The 22271-nt window shown below is 36.4% G+C and overlaps 1 protein-coding gene across 1 annotated transcript in view; it reads left to right on the top strand.

Annotated features, from left to right (window-relative positions):
* VMP1 (vacuole membrane protein 1) overlaps positions 1 to 22271 on the top strand; it is a 120718-nt gene that overhangs the window by 70515 nt on the left and 27932 nt on the right. The window contains exons 7-8 of the mRNA XM_007947861.2: positions 17623 to 17703; positions 22007 to 22123. Coding sequence (XP_007946052.1) covers positions 17623 to 17703; positions 22007 to 22123 — 198 coding nt within the window. The remainder of the gene's footprint in view (positions 1 to 17622; positions 17704 to 22006; positions 22124 to 22271) is intronic.

Raw genomic sequence — 22271 nt, forward strand, 5'->3', positions numbered from 1 at the left:
ATCTTAGGTTAAGCTTTTTTAAGGTTTTATGTAGGACTGCAGTTTTTAAATGAATTAATATTTGCCACTTAATCTGTACATTGAAGCTAAATCCCAAAATTAAATTTAAGTACTTGTATCTCATACCACCCATCTGTCCATTTGTTATGCTGTACTGGTTTATATGTTGCTATGATACTGGAAGCCCACTAAGTTGGAAGACACTACAAGTAGCCACAACAATTAATTCAGTCACGCCAGTGATCATAAAAATGGTGCATGACCAGCCAATGAGCATTTCATTCTATTAAACATGGCAAAAGTCTCCATACATTTGAAGCCAATTTGATGGCAACTAACAGCACCTGGTATCTTATACCTTACTAGTTTGTATTAAAAATTTTAAGGCAGAAAACAAATCTTTTTTTCCCCCCAGCATAATAGTATCCCTGTCCTGTTTATGAATTTCAAGTTATTTATTTTATTGGTAAAAAAGTTAGTAAGTTGTAATGGTAGTTCTCATCCTTATGGCCCGTACATTTTATTTTTATGCATTAGATTGCATATTTTCCCAGTGAACACTTCCTTCAAAGTACAAAGGTTCTTTTGAGGCCCTGATAATGAGAGAATATGTGTTTGATCATTTGACCTTAGAGACTATGAAAAAACATTTAGTAATGATTATTTATACACTCACTAAATGTTTTAGCGTTCTTTTTACACTATTTTATGTTCAACACATTTTCCTAAGAAGTATTTTCAGTTGCCCACCCCATGTCAGTGCCTGCTGGTTTTACCCCAGTGAAGTATGCTCCTTTGCAGACATAGATTTCTGAAAGAATTCATGGTGCCGATGATCTGAAACCAAACGGGATTCATTGTCATATAATTTAGAGCCATTTAAACATTCTGTGTGTCAGTTGTTGATGGGACCTGTTTTTGACTTTGCTGAACCTTTACTGGTTGTGGTTTGTCTGGCCATCACATGACTTCTCTGAAAATTCCCCCTCCCCTTCATTTCCAGTAAACTGTTTGAGCAGGAGTGAGTCAGAGTGAAACCAGCTTCCCTGTAACCACAGGGCTTGTTAAAGAATTTGTCAACGTGGACTCTAGAGGGTTTGCATTAAGCTTTGCAGTAAACCATAGCAGCTTTGCTATGGTTTGTGTTGCATCAGGAGTTCTACAGAAAAGATTCCTGCTTTCAGGATCTCTTGTTGATAGGCAAAGAGTTAAATGGGATCAACTTTACCATAATGAACATTGGAAACATATGTTAAACACACTTCTTTATCATTAAAGGCGTTGTCAGACTACCAAGGCTTAGGGTAGTTTCTCTTTTCAGAATCAACTGGCCACACCCAACAAAGTTTAATTTTTGCAAAGGCAGGCCTGACTAGATCTTCTTTCAGCACTGGCTCGTGATTTTACCAGGAAGTGGCATCAAGGTTTAGCAATTTTAAATAGTTTCTTTTGAAGGGTTCTGTTTCAGCTACTAGCACAGTTAGGGTAGGGTATGGTACTAAAAGTTATTGTCTTGAAATTTTGTTCAATCAGAAAAGGTAGCACTTAAAATAGTTCTGAACATACAGTTTCTAAGCACATTGAGGTGATTTGTGGTGGAATTCTTAATGCCTCTTTTTTATTTGCTTTCTCAGAGAGCTTTTTATTTTGTTCTCTTTTCTCTTTCAGTCTTCTCCCCCTCAGACTTAAGTTTTTCTCCCTTTTCTGGGTCTTCTATTTCTTTAACCCATCCCCAATCTTCGCTAACCGAAGGGGAAAGATAGTTGCAACTTGATGTAAACTGCTGACTGAATGGCCACAGGACCTTTCTGCTCATTGTGGATTCTTGAACCCATTTGTTTTTTCATGTGCATTTCTGTATAGCTTGTCATCTTGTGCCAGGCTTACTTATTTAAAAAATAAATTTAGAAAAATATATAAATCCAAACTCAATTTTTTTTTTTATTTTACATGCTTTTTTTGGTAACAAAATTAATTTTGGGGAAAAGGACATGCTAGAAAATTTTGAGCTAGTTATTCCTCACAGGAAAGAATACAGAATAGTGGGGGTGAGGGTTAAATTGTTTATGCTTTAGTCATGCTCACTAACTCTTAGTGATCAAATTAAAACAGACAAAAATTATTTGTTTTGATAAAGAAGCAATTCTGAGTGATATCACATGATTTAAAAATGAAAATAGAGGTTAATCCAGCTTAATCATTAGCAAAGCACAATCAGTAATAAATATGTTAAGGTTTTTCTTGTTAGTTTGCTTTGGACATTGGAGGAGAATATCATTTTGTTTTATGCCTGCTTTGTTCTTTTCATTTGCACACCTGTTTACAGATATTAAAAAAAAATAAGCATTAGGTTACCTTTGTTAAACTAAAGACTTTTTTTTTTCTAGGTTTGTGTTTCAAACACCTTTTGTGAAGTGCCTTTGGAAAGGCCCTTTTCATTAAAACGTGTACCAACAGACTGTGTGTGCATCTGTGTTTTGCTCATGAGTTTGCAAATTGAGAATGCACTAAATACAAACCCTATCCTTTGTTATAACTGCTCAGTGCTCCCAGATCTCCTGGCCCAGGACCAGAAGTAATGCAAGACATGGACAGCCGAATAACTGTTACACTCATTCCCTATTGCAAAAGCTGTTTTTGTTTCTAATTAGCTAAGGTGCTTGATTTATCCTGATAGATCTCTAGTTCTTTTTTGCGATTCTCATCTCTGGAACTGCTCAAAAGAAACCCTTAAATTATTCTTCTGTGTCTTGTAACCTGAGGTAAATAAATTAGTCCTATGCTACATATATAAGGAAATTTCTCTAAATAGAATCTTCTTTTTTACTTTCCTTATCTTGGGCCTTACAGTGTAAAAATACGACTTTTTTTTTTTTTTAAACTAAAACACTGTGTAGATATCAGGAAGTAGGAATGATCATTGACCCAGTAATTAGTTGCAGTTAAGTGAATTCCAACTTGCAGTGACTTCAGATGTGTCACAGTAGAACTGTACACCATACAGTTTTCATTGGCTAATTTTTCAGAAGTAGCTCTTCAAGCCTTTCTTCCAAGGTACCTCTGAGTGGACTCCATTGCCAGCCTTTCAGTTAGTACCAGGGACTCCTGGTGACCCCATGCTACCCTTATAGGGATATATTTTAGAATTATTTGTCCCTTTCTCTAATATAGGGCTGCATCAATTAATTTATCCAAACTTGTAAATATCTGTGTTTTCACTGTATCTTATGGTAAGAGTTCAGTATATTTGTTGTTGTCATGTGCCGTCAAGTTGGACCCGACTCATAGTGACCCCTCCTTGGGTTTCTGAGGCAGTATCACTAGGGAAGTAGATTGCCCCATATTCCTTCCGAGGAGTGGCTGGTAGGTTTGAACTCCAGCCTTCTGGTTAGCAGTCAAGTGCCTTAGGCACTATGCTACCAAAACTCCTTCAGTATGTTTAGAGCCTGTTAATAAAACAGTACTTCCATTTGTTTATTTAAAAAATTTCCTCTTCAGAGATACAAAGGGTGCCACCCCCATTCTAATATTGTAGGATTGGTTGAACATTACTTCCTTTTCCTCTTTTCATACTGATCATAACTTTATAGATTTCAGTCAGCTCCTTTTCCACCTTTTGTAGAGCATGCAGTTTTTTTATGTCCAAATCTTTGATTATTTCTATTGCTTTTTTAATGGATCTTTTTTTTTAATCTAAGTCATACATAGATTAAATGTATGACTTAGATTAAAACAATGGTCATCTTATTATGGTAGCATAGTGGCTAAGACACTTGCCTGTTAACCAGACGGCTGGCGGTTCAAACCTACCAGCCACTCCTCGGAAGGAAGGTTGGGCAATCCTACTTCCGTAGTGATACTGCCTCGGAAACCCAAGGAGGGGTCGCTATGAGTCGGGGCGGACTCGACAGCACATAACAACAACAACAACAAGTCATTTTTATCTTTCCTAACATGAAATTATCAGGACTGCATATGATTTTCCACAGTAATTACATTGCTCTGCCCATTTATCAGATTTCTAGAACTATGGGCCTCTTTGGCAATGCATTAAACCACTTAAGATTGCTCCTGCTTCCCTTTCTTTCTAACTTAGAATCCATTATTTTATAATTTACATCATTTTTCACTAAATGAATTATCTTTCTGTTTTCCACATAGAAACTGACTTATTACTTTTCTTCTTACTCAATCTTGCAGTATATTTCATTCAGGTTATTGTCATAAATTTGGGATTTTCCACTTTAGAAATAAAGTAATTTCAACTGTAGATGAATTTAAGCTCTCTATTACACTTTCCAGACCCACTAATAAAAGCATTAAGTAAGATTGGTTTTATCTCAGGAAAGAATTTCAGTATTGATATTTCTCTTAATAAGGAAGTTCCAATTTTTCTTTATCCTTTGTTTTCATTCTATTAGTATGTGTTTTGCTGTGTATATTCTCAACAACAAATAATTAAAATGGGGGGGCAGCAAAACAGAAAAAACCCAAACCCACTGCTGTTGAGTCAATTTCAATTCACAGAGACCCTGTAGGACAGAGCAGTGGTGGTAGTTCAGTCGCTCCTTTTCCACTCTCTAGAAAGGGTGGAAAAAGGAGCTGGCTGAAATGTATAAAGTAGCAACAGTACGAAAAGAGGGAAGGGAAGTGTCCAATAAATCCTACAGGACTTCCTGTCTCTAACAGTCTTGTAAATTTCATGTTGAGTTTCCATAGCTTTGTATGTTTAAATCAAGTTTATCTCGATTTTTTTAAAAATACCAGTTCATAAGGGAATATTCATTATTCTTTAGTTATTTGTAACCCAGAAAGAAAGTATTAAAAATCAAAGGTGATTTCCTCCCCTAGTTTATTCTAATAAATCGTGAATAATCAGCCATTTTCCCTAAGCTGTTTTTCTTGGGCTACGGAGTTTTTATTTTACTAAGAAGCGTGGCAGGCACTGATAGTACGTGCCCATCTCCCTGATAATTACCATATACTTTCTCTCTGACGGAAATCTGTGCAGGGAGAGAGACAGAAAAAGGAAGCAATTTTAGCATACTGACCAATTTTAATGCTAATGACTTGGACTTTAATTTTAACTTGGCTATAATGTGAAAAGGAGCTCTGGTAGCATAGTGCCTAAGGCACTTGACTGCTAACCAGAAGGCTGGCCTTGGGAACCCACCAGCCACTCCTCTCAAGGAAGATGGGGCAATCTACTTCCCTGGTGATACTGCCTTGGAAACCCAAGGAGAGGTCACTATGGGTGACTCAAGGGCACATAACAACAACAACAACATAATGTGAAAAGAAGAGATAAAGCACAATGCTTGTCTGAACTTCCAAAAATACTTCTCTTGTTTTTATCTTAGGATCCCTGGTGGTACAGTCTGACTGCTAACCAAAAGATCAGCGGTTCAAACCCACTAGCCACTCTATGAGAGAAAGCTGTGACAGTCCACTTGAATAAAGATTACAGCCTTGGAAACCCTATGTGGCAGTTCTGCTCTGTCCTAAGCAAACCAATAGCAAACTCACTGCCGTCAAGTCATTTCCAACTCAGGAACCATGTAGGACAGAGTAGAACTGCCCCACATGGTTTCAAAGGCTGTAAATCTTTACAGAAGTGAACTACCACATCTTTCCCCCACAGAGCAGATGGCGAGTTCTGAGTTTGAAGTACCATCCTTTTCATTGGCATCTGAGCACTTTAACCACTGTGCTCTGTCTTACAGGATCTCTATGAATTGAAATTGACTCAACAGCAGTGGGTTTGGGTTTTTTTCTATTTTACTTCTCCCCACCTCCTCCCAATTTTATTTATTTTGTTGTTGAGAATATACACAGCAAAACATACTAATTCAGCAGTTTCTATGTATACAATTAAATGACATAACTTACATTCTTGGAGTTGTACAACCATTCTCACCTTACTTTTCTGAATTGTTTTTTCCATGTTAACATAAACTTGCTGTCCCCTCCCCCCAAGATTCCTGTCTAATCTTTCAAGTTACTGTTGTCCATTTGATCCCATATAGATAGTTCTTAAAAGAGCATAATGCTCAAGGCAGACCTTTTTTGTTAAGACTGTTCTTTGGTTTTAAGATTACTTCAGGGGATATTTTTAGTTTAAGCTTTAAAGATGGTCTCAGGGCAATAGTTTCAGATGTTTTTCCACCCTCTGTGGTTCCAGAAAGTCTAGAGTCCATGAGAATTTCAAATTCTGTTCCACATTTTCCCCTTTTGATCAGGATTCTTCTGTGGAATCTTTGCTCCAAATGTTTAGTAATGGTAGCTGGGCACCATCCAGGTCTTCTGGTCTCATGGCAAAGGAGGCAGTTGTTTACAGAAGTAGTTAGCCACACAGTCCATATACCCCTCCTATTTTTGACTCTCCTCCTTCCTCTGTTTGCTGCTGGTAAATGGAGACCAATTGTTATGCCTTGCATGGCCACTTGAAAGCTTTTAAGACCCGAGACACTATGCAATGAACTAGTAGATGGAATAGAATTAACTGTCAAGAAACCATGACCCTAAACCTCCAAACCAAAGAGCCAAATTCCATGAGGTGTTCTTGTCGTACATAAGCAGCCTCAGCAGCTAGTCTTCTTTTGTTGTAAATATTTCTATCACACAGATTTTGTCAATTCAACTTTTTACAAGTGCACAACTTATGGACATCAATTATAGTAACCAACTACAACCCTACCCTTAGTGCAGTTTTTCTATCACCATTAACCTTTGTTTTCTTCTTCCTGTTCCTGGTAACCACTAAGAAACTTTGGTCTCTATACATTTGCCTTTCTTTTGTCTTTTTACATAAGTGAAATCATATAATATTTATCTTAATAAACTGTGAGTTCTAATATTAGTAACCATAATAAGATGACCATTGTTTTAGGATGCTGTCAAGTTGATTTTGACCCATGTGACAGTAGAACTGCACCATACGGTTTTCTAGGCTGTAATCTTCATGGGAAATTGAAGCTTTTTACCAACTTCTGCATTCTGAAATTAACTCAACGTGCAATCAAAATGTGGTGACTGGAATGCAAAAGCTGGAAACAAAGAAGAATCACCAGTAGTTGGAAAATACGGCTTTGGTGATAGAAATAACGCTGGAGAACATATGATAGAATTTTGCAAGACCAATGACTTATTCATTGCAGATACCTTTTTCAACAACACAAAAAGTGGCTATACACATGGACTTCACCAGATGGAGTCCACAGGAATCAGATTGACTACACCTGTGGCAAGAGGTGATGGAGAATCTCTGTATCTTCAGCCAAAACAAGGCTAGGAGCTGATTGTGAAACAAACCATCAACTGCTCATATGCAAGTTGAAGTTGAAGACAATTAAAAGAAGTCCATGAGAACCAAAATATGACCTTGATTTTATCCCTTCTGAATTTAGAGACCATCTAAAGAATAAATTTGATGCATTGAACACCAGTGACCAAAAACCAGAATAATTTTGGGATGACATCAAGAACATCATCGATGAAGAAAACAAAAGGCCATCAAAAAGACAGGAAAGGAAGAAAAGTCCAAAACAGATGTCAGAAGAGATTCTGAAACTTGTCCTTGAACAGAGAGTAGCTGAAGCAAATGGAAGAAATAACAAGATAAAAGAGCTGAACAGAAAATTTCAAAGAGCAGCTTGAGAAGACAGAGCCAATTATTATAATGAAATGGGCAAAGACCTGAAGTTAGAAAACCAAAAGGGAAGAACACACTCAGCATCATGCTGAAAGAACTGAGGAAAAAATTTAAGCCTCAACTTGCAATATTGAAAGATTCTATGGGCGAAATATTGAATGATGCAGGAAACATCAAAAGAAAATGGAAGGAATACACAGAGTCACCATACCAAAAAGAATTGATCAATGTTCATCCATTTCAGGAGGTGGCATATGATCAAGAACCAATGCTGCTGAAGGAAGAAGTCAAAACTGCACTGAGGGAATTGGGAAAAATAAGCCTCCAGGACTTGATGGAATGCCCATTGAGATGTTTCAACAAACGGATGCCGCATTGGAGGCATTCACTCGGCTATGCCAAGAGATTTGAAAGACAGCTACATGACCAACTGTTCTGGTTACCTAGTGCCACTCTGACAGGAATATACCACAAATGGGATGGCTTTAACAAACAGGAGTTTATTCTTACAATTTGGAGGCTTTAAGTCCAAGTTCAAAGTGTCAGACTCTAGGGGCTGGGTGAAAGCCCCTCAACCTTGGGTATCAGCTCTGTCTCCTGCTTCCAGCCCACTGAAGCTGGAGGCTTTTCTTCACTCAGCTGCTGGCTGCTGAGGCTGACAAACCCAAGGTTGACAAGTAAAAAGGCACAGTCCCAGTGTTACCAAACCACACAGCAGGCCATTAGTTCCAAGTTTCTTGAAAGTCCCCAGGTCAGCAGAGCATGGCAGGCTGCTGAACAACGACATGGCTACATGCAGGGTTCAAGCGTGCCATAGGCTAGAGACCATTCCCAAAGGTGTTTTTTATATACGGGAAGCAGACCACATACACAAAGGCAGCTACTCGCTGCTCATAGTAGATTCCACCATGGAGTTGATTACCATTCTCATCATGGGAAATACTACATCTAGCTGCCCAGCCACTCAACCAGGCCTAGCCAAGTTGACACACAAACTTAAGCACCACCAACTGACTGGAAGAGATCCGAGATCCATATTTGTACCCATTCCAAAGAAAAGTGATCCCACAGAATGTGGATATTATTGACAATATTATTAATATCACATGCAAGTAAAAACTTGGAGAAAATGATTCAAAAATGGTTGCAGCAGTATATTGACAGAACTTCCAGAAATGCAAGCTGGATTCAGAAGAGGACATGGAATGAGGGACATCATTGCTAATGTCAGATGGATCTTGGCTGAAAGCAAGGAATACCAGAAAGATGTTCATTTATGTTTTATTGACTGTGCAAAAGCATTTGATTGTGTGGATCATAACAAATTATGGATAACATTGAGAAGAATGAGAATTCCAGAACACTTCATTGTACTCATGAAGAACCTGTACATAGACCAGGAGGCTGCCATTCAGACAGAACAAGGGGATTTTGCATGGTTTAAAATCAGAAAGGGAGTGCATCTGGGTTGTATCCTTTCACCATACTTACTCAGTCTATATGCTGAGGAAGTAATCCAAGAAGCTCAATTATATGAAGAAGAAAGTGGCATCTGGAATTGGAGAAAGACTCATTAATAACTCATTAACAATGCAGATGACACAACTTTGCTTGCTGAAAGGGAGGATGACTTGAAGCACTTACTGATAAAGATTGAAGAGTTTAGTCTCAGTATGGATTACACCCCAATCTAAAGAAAACAAAACTCTTCACAACTGGACCAGTAAGCAGGATCATGATAAATTGAGAAAAGATTGAAGTTGTCAAAGACTTCGTATTACTTGGTTCTATAGTTAACACCAGTGGAAACAGCAGTCAAGATATCAGACGACGTATTGCATTGGGCAAACAGGCTGCAAAAGACCTCTTTCAAGTGCTGAAGAGCAAAGATAGCTCCTTGAAAACTAAAGTGCGCCTAACCCAAACCATCACCTCTTATGCATGTGAGAGCTGAACGATGAATAAGGAAGACCAAAGAAGAGTTGATGCTTTCGAGTTGTGGTAGGGGCAAAGAATACTGAGAGTGCCATGCACTACTAAAAGAACTAACAAATCTGCCCTAGAAGAAGTGCAGCCAGAATGCTCCTTGGAAGCAAGAATGGCCAAACTTTGTCTTACCTACTTTGGTCGTGTTGTCAGAAGGAACCATTCCCTAGAGAAGGATATCATGCTAGGTAAGTGGAGGGTCAGCAAAAAAAAAAGGGGGGGAAGGCCCTCAACAAGATGGATTTGACACAGTGGCTGCAATGATGGGCTAAGGTATAGCAGGGATCGGGAGGCTGGCACAGGACCGGCAATGTTTCCTTCTGTTGTACATAGGGTCGCTGTGAGTTGGAGATGACTCAACGGTACCTAACAACAATGATAATCATCATGGGAGCAGATTGCCAGGTCTTTCTCTCACTGAGCCACTGGGTAGGTTCAAACCACCAACCTTTTGGTTAGCAGCAGAGCACTTAGCCTTTATGCCACCATTATAGATATAAATAACTAAAGAATGTCCTCTTCTTTTCTGGACACAAGAAATTAAAAACAAAAACTTCTGTCTGTCCACTTAGTTGTAAGATTGCACCAGAGCTGAGCTTGTTGTAAAGTCTGACTGAGAACTTTGGCAAGGTATTTTATTTCATTGGGTGTTATTTTTAACTCTTCTGATATTTACTAAGCACTATAACTTCATTCTAAGCAATTTTGTCCCATAATAAGTTTTGTCCCATATTATGGTGGTAGATATTATTATTTCCCTTTTACAGAAAAGATGAAAAAACTGTGGCTCAGGTAAGTTAAAAAACAATGTCATTAATGCTTGGTCATTTGTGGGAAGACTGAAGCATTGTTGGAGTTTTCATTCTCTGTAACTTTTTTCATCTGTTTTGTGTTTCTAGCTCTCTTGCATTGTAGGTTTACTGAGGCATGCATCATTCTTTTCTCATCTCTCTTTACTTACTACAACCTGCCACACACACACAAACACACAAATTCTCTTCCCTATGTCTAATATGCCATAGAATGAATTTATTTCTGTGGTTTAGTTTATCTCCTCCTACTAGTTGTTTTGTTTTGTTTTTGTTTTATTTGAATAACAATCATTTTTGAAGACTATTTGGCAGAATCTGCTAATGTTGAACATACCCATGCCCTGTGATCCAGCAATTCCATTTGTCGGTATATACCAAATGGAAAAATATACCAACAGCCTTGTACAGGAATGTTCATGGCATTATTCATAATAGCCCTAAACGGGAAACAAACAGCCCCAGCGTATACCAACAGAATAGATAAATTATGTAATTGTGATATATTCATGCAATAGAAAATTCTGTAGCACCAGCACTGTGTTAATTACTGCACCATACAACAGCATGAATAAATCACATGGACATATTATTCAGCTAAAAAAACTAGACACAGGAGGGGGACATACAATGTAATTTTACTTATTGTTGTTGTTATGTGCTATCGAGCCGGACCCGACTCATAACATCCCTTCCTTGGGTTTCCCAGGCAGTATCACTACAGAAGTAGATTGCCCCATCTTCCTTCCGAAGAGTGGCTGGTCGGTTTGAACTGCCAGCCTTCTGGTTAGCAGTCAAGTGCCTTAGGCACTATGCTATCAGAGCTCCCAATTTTATTTATATAGATTTCAAGAATAAGCAGAGCCAATCTATGCTGATAGAAGTCACTGATAGTGGTTATTTTGGGAGGGGGGGATAAATACTAGGAGTGCTACCAGGATTGTTTCTGGAGTTCTAATAATGTCCTGGATCCAGACCTGGGTGATGGTTACATTAATAATGTGTTCATTGTAAAATTTCCTCAAGACATGTGAGAGTTTTATGCTCTACTGTATATTTTGTACCTCAATTTTAAAAGTATTTTTACCACTTTCTCCCACAAAAGTAAATTTTATAACAGATGCATCAGTACCTCCCAAAATCCATTTAATCTTGATACTGACCCAGAAGTTGTGGATAGCTTCCTATTTCTGTCACAGCACTCTGAAATATGTCCTGTTCTAAGTAAAACAAAATCCTGTTAATCCTCACATAATTTTTGGAAACTGTATTTTGTTTGAAGTGTCATAAAGCCTTTTACGGACACAGTTGCTGCTAGATCAATGACTTTAAAAAAAAAAAAATAGCCTATAATGCAAAATAAATTGTACTTCATAACTCAGAACCTGAGAGTATGTGTGACTGTGTTTCATGAACCAGTATTTACTTATCACTTGCCTTGATCTGACATTTTTATTCTATTCATTAAAAATCAAGATGCTGTTACATACAACCCACTAAATGTTCATAATTTGCAGTCAAAGAAATTGTACTATGCAATACATATATATTCATATGAACAGGAAAAAATTATCTGAATTTTCTTTTCAGACTCCTAATTGGATCTAGTTTTTCAGTACTTATTTCCCAAAACAAATGTTTCTTATTGTTTCAAAGAATGTCACATCTTTCTTTGGTTGTGTTAATTTTCAGGCATGCCTTCACTGATTTGGATAAATGTATGATCTAACTTTTGTATTACATGTTTTATAACATGGTCTCTTAAGGCCTAAAAACTTCTAAATCTCTAAGTTATTTTCTGAATAAAATTTCTTTGCTTTTCTTAAATATTATAATGTAATATATTCTGTTCGCATTATTACAGAGTTTACCCTCATTTCTAGACATACAGAAATTCCAGTGATCATCTCTGATTTAATAATGTAAAAGCCATTGGTTGGGCATTAAAACATCTCATTTTCATGAGTAGTTAAATAACTCACTTCTGGTCACTTTCTGTTGGTAAATGAGTGTCTATTTTGCAATCTAGTAGCCCATAGGTAATAATTTAAAAATTTTAATTACTTTCTTACTGTCACAGTCACTTTATTTCATTAAACTAATAATCCCTGCTTTCCCCTCTTAATTCTAGAATTTATTTCCTAACCACAATGTATCTGAATTACTTAAAGAGAACCTACTCATATATGCACTATCAAAACCTAATCAGTTATTTCAGTGGTATTGTTTGAGGGAGTCAAGAGTAAGATGAAATATTTTTTTACATTTGAATTAAGTGAATTAATTGTCCAGCTGACATATTTACATTCAAGCTAATTATAATTAGCCTTGCAGTGTCTCTTCCCCTTTAATCATAATCTCATTCTAAGGAAAAAAAAAAACTAGAAAGAAGGAATAGTCATACTTTAAGACTATCTGGTTGTCTTTTAGTCCTTGAAGTCTGAATGATAAGGGCTTCTTGTAATTTTTCCTTCCTCTGTCTCCTTATAGTCCCTGGGAAAACTCTTCTAGTGTCACTCTTTTAGAATCTGATTGGTTACATACATAATCACTGTGGATGAGGATAGAGAGGTAATTTATTTGCCCGTAAGCTTGTTTATTTCTGTGGGAAAAAAAAAAAATTGTGTATGATTACTAATTGTAAATGCATGCTACTTATTTAGGTGGAGCTTGAGAAACTTCGTCAGTGAAACTTTGTTTAGCACTCGAATTGTGAAATTGGTAAAAGTTGTGAAATCTGAATCCAGAGAATTGAAACTATTAAAAGGAATTTGTTTTCAGTTGTACAGATTGTTTGAAAAAATGGAGACTGACAATTGAGGAAGTAATCAAATTGAACTTGCTTCACTATTCCCACAATACACCAAAACCATTACATGAAAAATTTTCCTTTTCTATTTAATGTGAACATTAAGTACCTATTATACTAATTTTTTGTTAATCCTTTCCTTCTGTTTTTCTTTAAACTGCTGTTTGTGTGTGTGTGTGTGTGTGTGTGATTTGGGTGAAGATTTACAGACCAAATTCACTTTCCATACAGCAGTTCACATATACTTTGTCTCATGTCATTGACCACAGTTTACCACAATGCAACAGCTCCCCTCACACTTCCTCCCCATATTTACTTCTTCCCAGTGTCCATCCCTTCATACACTCCTGCCCCCTGAGCTGTCTCCCTGTGCATAAGCAGCCCTTCTTTCTCCCATGATTGTTCTCTCCAAGGAGTGTATCTACTTGAGGTAAATGTTTAACTCACATGCTGGTATTTTGTTTGGCTGGAAACCACAGGTGTGTGTTCAATTCCAGACCTGAAGGGCAGCTAGGGGCCATAGTCTCAGTGGTTCCACCAGGCTCTATCAGACCAGCAAACCTGGTCCCCCCCTTTTTTTTTTTTTTCCCCCCAAAAAGATTTTATAAACCTGTTTCTTATTGGTACACATTTGTCTTCATTTATTTTACTTGATAATCTAAAAACAAACAGCAATATTTGTTTAAAATAGATCTTTTACACTTTAGTAAAAGTTGTTTGGGGTGGTGATGTTAACTGTGTGTAAACGGAGTTTATTGAAGAATAATTTACCTGCAAGTAATAGTCTTTCTCTGTAAGGCAAACAGGAACATACATATGGTAATATATACAGTATTACTCTAACATCAACATAAGAAATAAAGAGCTGTCACATGTTCAAGAATAAAGAACTTTTAAATGTATAGATCAACAAAGAAAGTTTGATTAAATTTAACATGGAGAGTATCTTGGACAATAACAGAATAAGGTTTTCAATAAAATTATGTTGAATGGAGCCTTTAAAACCCTATCAGTAATTTTGTATGTATGGCTTTAAAGTATAATAAGTTATTTTACTGTGTAAAAAAGACTTTGTGTTTGATGCAGATACTACTACAGTGCTTTTCTGATTTATGGTTTCATTACACTGGCAAGGGAAAAATCAAATATATACCCCTCTTCAAACTGCATGTTTTACTATTGGTTTCCTTTAATGAAAATAACAGTATAGACATTGATTTAGTTTAAAGAAATGTTCATGGATTGTTTAATATATAAATGTAATTTGAATTCCGAGAATATTGTGAAAGATCTCGGGAGAAAATAATAGGAACTGAAAGTAGCATGGTCACTGTATGTTGTTAAACACATAATAGATTTAAGAAATTAATTTTTAGCAGATCACTTAAGTCTTTAAAAAAAGAAAAAAAGTAAAACTCCATTAAAAAGGCACCTAACTTGTTTTCCTTCTAAGACATTCCTGCTCAACTTGTTGGAAAGATTAACTCCTTTCTCTCAAATAAAGATTCTTAAAGCACCTTTAAGAATACTGGATGATGGTCATCCAGGCATCTGAAAGAATAAGGAGGCTATTTTCCTTTGTCCTTGACTAATTTCTGTTAAGTAAAGAGATTCTATTCCAAAGAGTAAAGATAGCTCTTTATCATTCTGCTTTGTTAATAATATTCACTGTATTAAGTGGATTTCTTTCTCACAATAGTATGAAAAATATTAATTCCTTGAGTTTCTGTAGTCTTAAATATCTTTATTATATTGTGTATGAGGTGATCTGTGTAATGTTTAATCACTGTTTTCTTTATATAAACCAGTTGGTATAATCATACTTTTCTAATTTAAGAGAGAGTGTGTGTCTGTGTATGTGTAATCTAGAAGAAAAGGCCATCATTTGAAATGATGGCACTATTTTAGTCTCTTAGTTTAGGTAATTCTAAGTTTCTAAAGTCTTGAAATTAAGTGAACAGAGAAGAAAACAAGTATACCAAATCTTCTAAATATAATACTTTGTTGCTCTTATTTATATCATTTTAAGAAAAAAAAAGTTGCAATTTTATAGATTGAGAATTATAGAAATTATATAAATATTATGGTAGAATAATGTTCCCATCTTTGTCTGACTTGAATGATTTGTTTATATATAAAGTGTATTGTCTTTAGGATAAAATTTGTACAGGATTTTTGTTTTACTTTTTATTAGTAATTAAGTGCAGTCTAGCCTCATTAACTTTCTCAACATCATAGTACAGGCAGTCCCAAGATAGGAAGAAGTTTCCTTCCTAAGTGTATCTTTAAGCCAGAATTGTAGGTAAATTGGAACAGGTGAATACAGTTCTTATTTAGCCTTACTTTAGTGCAAGAAAAAGCTTGAAGCGTTTTCAGTGATTTACAGACTGCACTAGCAGCAGGTGAAGGTGATTGTGTTGAAGAATTTGATCTAAGAAGGGATTGGTTCTGTCGTACATAGGGTTCCTGTGAATCTCCAAGGCACCTAACAATAATGGGTTGGTTCAGTCATTTCAAAGTGAGGGCAAATTTATGTAACATTAAAGGACAATTACAAGTTGCTAACCAAGGGACTGCCTGTATCCATTATTGTGGTAACTTTTGGGGCTTTTCTACATAGTACTTTTTGTCAAAGTATTTCTTAAGTAGAAATACACAGATTTTCTGTTGTGGATTAGATAAGTATAATTTTCAGCCAGTTTGCTTTCCTGCTCCTATTCTGTGAAGTTCCTTAAATCCCATGTCAGTTAGACAAGGAGCTTTTTCCTAGCCAGTTATTCCTTTTTGTCTTTCATTGTCTGACTTTTCAGTAATACTGTTGTCTATTCTCTGGTAGCATAGTGCCTAAGGCACTTGACTGCTCACCAGAAGGCTGGCGGTTCAAACCCACCAGCCACTCCTCCGAAGGAAGGTTGGGCAATCCTACTTCCGTAGTGATACTGCGTCGGAAACCCAAGGAGGGGTCGCTATGAGTCGGGGCCGACTCAACGGCAAAAAACAACATTTAAGACCATTGTGCTAAAAAGAGAATTCTATAATGTGAGGATTTCAGAGAAAATATTCACGTATTATCTGATTTTTTTAAAATTGTGATCTGGGTGAAAGTTTACAGAGCCGGTTGGTTTTCCATTCAACGATTCATACACATTTTGTTTTGTGACATTAATTACAATCCCTACAGTGTAGCAGCACTCTTCCCACTTCCTCCCTGTGTTTATCATTTCCATTTGTCTTTCTTTCCTGTAGCTAATATTTTTTTTGTCATAGCATCTATTTTCATTGGAATTTGGATTAGAGTACATGCCCTTTCAAAGCAGGGAAAGAATTAAGAGTCAAATTTCAGATTGGCACTTCTGAGATAGAGATAGATAGATAGAAGCATTAACATACCAAAGGAAGAATACCATTGAAAAAAAGTAGCCAGCAGAATTTCTGCATGTTTTGGTGTGGAAAGTGACATAGTAAAATAAAAAGAGCCACTGGTTTCAGAGTCCTAATTTTGTATCAGAAGCCCTGATAGCACAATAGTTAAGGGTTCAGCTGCTAACTGAAAGGTTGGCAGTTCAAACTTACCAGATGCTCCTTGGGGAAAAGATGTGGCAGTCTGTTTCTGTAAAAATTGCAGCTTTGTAAACCTATTTATAGGAGCGGTTCTGTTCTGCCCTGGAGAATTGCTGTGAGTCGACTCTATGACACCCAACAACAGTGTTATCTCATGTCCTGGCATTGTCCCTTACTTAAATACTTAACCTATCCAGTGTAGTTTTGGAATGGATATATAAATTGGATACGATAATATCGTCTTTACCTATACTGCAGGGTTGTTGAAAAGTCAGATGCTATTTAGCTGTTGTAGTAAATAATGCATAGTTATTGCCACATAACCGTTTTTCCGTCTTCAGTGGTGTCTTCATTGATTATCTTTAAAATTCTGTGATTTCTTACCCTGATACTAATGAGAGAGTAAGTCTAGCAAGTGGTGGAGAGGCAGGGAGAGAGAGTTGTAATAGGCTAGTATTTCCCAAATAATAGTTGGTTTATAGCAAGTATTATTATTATTATTATTATTATTATTATTCATCCCTACATAATCCAGAGATAACCCTAAAAATACAGGTACAGAGCTTTGGCTTATTCTTAAAATGTGGTTAGGGTTTAACTTTGAAGATGTAATGATCTGTCAGGATTTCACTTGCATCTTTTTCAGTGAACAACTTGATATGATTCTGTTCATCATTCATCTTACTCATTATTTGATCAGTGCCTTCAGGTTGTGAGATGTTTAATATAGTAAACTCTACAGAGTGCCATGTAATCTTCTTTATGTGTATTTCTCATTCATATTTTGAAATCTTCCTTTTACACAGGACTTTGCCTCCCGGGCTAAACTGGCAGTTCAAAACCTAGTGCAGAAGGTTGGATTTTTTGGAATTTTGGCCTGTGCTTCAGTAAGTGAATTGTATTAAAAGTGAGAAATTTCAGTAAATCATGTTTATTTCTTAAAAAATATGTTTCTATTTTGATCTATTTGGTTTTAAAGATGGACTGTGAAATGAACAAAAAGGCCTTCACTTTTATTGGGTATGTAATTTTGTTAATTTTTCATTCTACTCATTAAATGAGCTATTTTCTGTTGGATGGATCTTTTTACTTTTAAGCATTTCATCACATGATGAATTCAGACCTAAGTGCCTTGATTCAGTAAGAACAGAAGAGACAGAAAACTGTCCTTCCTGTGAAGAATGCATAATGAAGTACAGTTTGCCAAATAATGGTGACCTCGTTCTTTCCACAGAGTTGTATGTAGGTAGCCTTTTTTCCTGAGTTTCAAGGATTAGTCAAAAGGAAGAATTCATATGAAAACTGTTTTAGCGACATTAACTTCTGGCTAGGCAATGGCAGCGTCTGTTGCTGTGTTAAAGATGTCTTTGGCTACAGACATTTATATCTAAAATTTAAGTAAGGTCTTAAAGTTCATATTGTAAAATTGACATTCTTTGAAGAGTCATTGTTCATCCTGGTTCTTTTTTAGCATAATGGATAAGTATTTGAGATAGAGCACTAGGCAAAGTATTCTTTTGTAACCCGAGCACATTGGCCAGAATGACTAGATACCTAGTTAATATGATAATAGCTGTAATTATAAGTAAAATTCACAAAATTATTGCCTAGTGAGACGTAGCTCCTTTCTCCATTATGTACTAGAATATAAATATATCTTGCATGTCCCTGCTCCAACAAAACAAATGACCAAAAAAGACATTTGATCCCAAAGTTTGTGATGTGATGTCACTATTATAAAGAGATACATGTGTCTGAATTACTGTCTTCTGACCGGGGCAATGCTAAGAATTTTTCATAATCTAACTTTTTAATGCAGAAGCTCTGTTTCAGAATATTGATCTCAACTGTTTGAGCAAGTTATGGGTGTGTTTAGTATAATATAGTGGAAAGAGAATGGGCTTTGGTGTCAGGCAGACTTGGGTTCATAAACTTATCATGCTTCTTAATAGGTATGTGAACTCAATCAGGTTACTCCTTGAGTTTTCTCATTTTTAAAATGGAGCCATATAGTTTTCTTGCAAAGGCAATGTGAGGATTTAAAAATGATAATATATGCGAAATGGCTAACATAGCACCTAGACCGTAAATGCTCAAAAACTGCTAAGCATTTTTATTCATCAACTTTGTGTCTACTGTTGTATGCTGGGAATCAAGAAGTATGGAAGACAAATTCCCTCTCCTCAGGGAGACTAGTCTTAGTGAGAGATAATTGAAATACAGTGATAAGTAAACAGTGCTGTGGGAGCTAAGAAGAATGGAATTGAGCTGAGAGGCCTAATACATAATAATGTCTTAGTTTAGAGGCTAAGAGTAAAGCCTTGCTGGGTTCAAATCCTGCTGTATTATTTATTCTTGGTAAGTTGCTTAACCTACTTATCTCATTTTTTTCCACTGTAAAATGGGCTTAGCAATACAATATAATAATGTTGTGGGGAGTGGGTGAGTTATTGCATGTTGTTGTTAGTTGCCGACAAACAGGGCTTTGAGTTGATGAAGCAAAACCAGAACAGTCTCAGATTTGTAAAAATGTGGGTGATCTGAACACTAATTGGAACAGGAAAACTCATGGGTGGAAGCTATGGAATGGGAGACTGAGAAGAGGCTTTGTGAGCCCTTTCAGGAGCCTGGTGCATGACATTGCATTATTGCCAGGACTGTGGAGAGTCACATACATGCAGAGTGGCATGGTCAGCCACCATCTTTGAGCCCAGGCTCCATTGTTTTGGACTCGGCAAGCTCTGGTGGAGTAGGGCCTAAGGCCTTTGACTGCTAACCAGAAGTCTGGTGGTTCAAACCCACCAGCCACTACTCAGAAGGAAGATTAGGCAATCTACTTCCATAGAGTATACTGACTTGGAAACCCAAGGAGGGGTTGCTACGAGTCGGGACCCACTCGACAGCAATGAGTTAGTGAGTAATCAAGCAATTAGGTTGATACGCAACACACACACTGCCCTTGTTTACTAAGAGGGAGATTAAGTTTCTAGCAGGGCTTCGACTTACAATTTTTCCCATTCCAGTTAACATTCCGGTTCACAAACATTTAAAAAATTTAAGTCTGTTAAGGTGTCAGTTCTTCAGCCATGTCTGAACTGAGCTGAACTAGTTAGAAGCCCTTTTGTCAAATCAATTCCAGCTCATAGTGAATACCTGTAGAGTCCTTAGAAAAGTACCTGACAAGTCAGAGCCATCCATTTTATTTCATTATTCCTAAGGGTAATGCAAGTAGAACCATAAATCAAATCCTCTGCCATCCATAAAGACCCTACAGACAGAGTAGAACTTCCCCATAGAGTTTCCAAGGCTTTACTTTTTTACAGAAGCAGACTTAGATCTTTGCAGCAACTGGCGGGTCCAAACCGCTGCCAGCCTCTTGCTTGGCTGCTGAGTGCTTTAACCACTGTACAACCAGGGACCTTTATAATGCAGGTAGCTAGGAAAATTCTCCTCACTTTTGATTTCTTAAAAGCATCTGTCCTGACTACTAAAAATCCCATTTTTATACTAGCTTCTCTTCCTTATATACAACTAGAGATAGTCACTTTAACATAAATTGATGGGTCCATTTGTCCTTCTGGGAAGTTTTTAATACTTATATTTCTGCATACTTAGTTTAAGGTAAAAGGAGGTTTAGTTTATAAGTTATTTTATCATTAACATTTAAACTAAGATGAATAAAATGCCTTGTTGAAAGAAAAATACAAAGCAACTGCAGAGATCTGTTAAAACCAGTTGTCCTTTCTGTATATTTAGTTAGCATTTGAAAAAAAAATAATAACTAGCATGCACATCTGACAACAAGTTCATTGATTATGCTCTTCTGAGAGTTTCCAGCATAATCTGACTTGTCCACCATTTTAAAGAGTTCTAATTTTGACGTACTCTGATGTGTATATTGTGCATCCTTTAAATTCATTTCTGTTTCAGCATAAGTTTTAGCTTGGAAATGACAAAGCTTAAATTGTTGTAATTCATAGAGTTGTGAGAATCACATGAGAAAAATACAATAAATGGCATGGCAGATTGATGCTGTGCAAATGATACTGTTATGATTGTAAGAAGACAGATGCAGTTGCATGAAGCATTTGAATTTGGATGAGAAAAACGAGTTATGGACTCCAAGTGTTACTAACAAAAGAATATTTTAGTTTTTATTTAGGCGTGGTATTGTTTTTCAACAAACATATACAATAAATACTTTTTAAACAACTAGGGTTTTCTTTGAAATTTTGAAAATGAAGGTATATAAATTAATTGGCTTTTAAATAGTTCAGCCAACTGGCACAAGAGCAGATGACTACTGTGCGAAAAAAAGAAAAATGGACAAAGTGCTTAAAGGCACCTTGTGGTTCCTTTGCATTTGCACGAAACTGTCTTTTAGCGGTCTTGAAATGTGGAAATGTTTGGAAAAGATAATTATTGCGAATCACCCAGTCTGGGACTGGGTATTCAAAACATCTCTCATATTTCCACACTTGATTTTCTTTCTAAAATATATCACATGGCCCCATGGCTTTGGGCTTTCATATAATAGAAATAATTTTTTATGTTGAAAAATAAAAGCACAGTAACAAAACCAAATGTGTATAAATTGTTGAGTGGAAAACTAATTTGCTCTATAAACTTTTACCCAAACCACAATGAAAAGTTGAAAAATAAACAGAAAAGCACATTCGCCAATATGTTCGTTAATTTACAAGAATATTTGCTAAAAAGATGTGAGTACTTTCTAGATAATATTCTTACTTCTTTGTAAAGATTTTAGAACCCTAATACCTATTGAAAAAATCTTAAGACTCTCTTCATTCATATCTCATCTTAGAAAACAGCCACGAAATGGTCAAATACCTCTTGAGTGGGATTAAATTCCTAAGGATCCATTGGATTTATCCAGTTCTAGTGTGATAATTAGAAAAATATGGGCATTAACCTTAAATATATAAGCAAAAGTACAGCTGGGTTGCAGGGAACAGATTGAACAGACCCTGAAATGAACGAGATCCAGCTTATAAAGACACTTGCCTAACCTCATTCTGAACAGTCAGGAACTGACCAGGGAACCCACGCCTCACTTTGCAATGTAAGCAAGGTTTAGAGCAGAATGCCACATACCAATAGGCAGTAAACTAAAATTATTATTTTGGTTATATATAGAAATCCATTTTAATTATTTTTTTCTCTTTTTAGATTCCAAATCCTCTATTTGATCTGGCTGGAATAACATGTGGACACTTTCTTGTACCTTTCTGGACCTTCTTTGGTGCAACCCTGATTGGAAAAGCAATAATTAAAATGCATATCCAGGTAATTATACCCCCTGCTTCCCTGCCTGATGATGATGATAGACTGAAATATATTTCACTTGATCATTTCAAAATAGTAGTTCTTCTTTTGGTTGATAGCTTGCTTAGGTATTGAAGCATGGGATGTCATTGGAAAGTTTGTGAATTCC

This window comes from Orycteropus afer, unplaced genomic scaffold, assembly GCF_000298275.1.
Source record: "Orycteropus afer afer isolate SDZICR_OR568_19922 unplaced genomic scaffold, OryAfe1.0 scaffold00196, whole genome shotgun sequence".
Lineage (NCBI taxonomy): Eukaryota > Metazoa > Chordata > Mammalia > Tubulidentata > Orycteropodidae > Orycteropus > Orycteropus afer.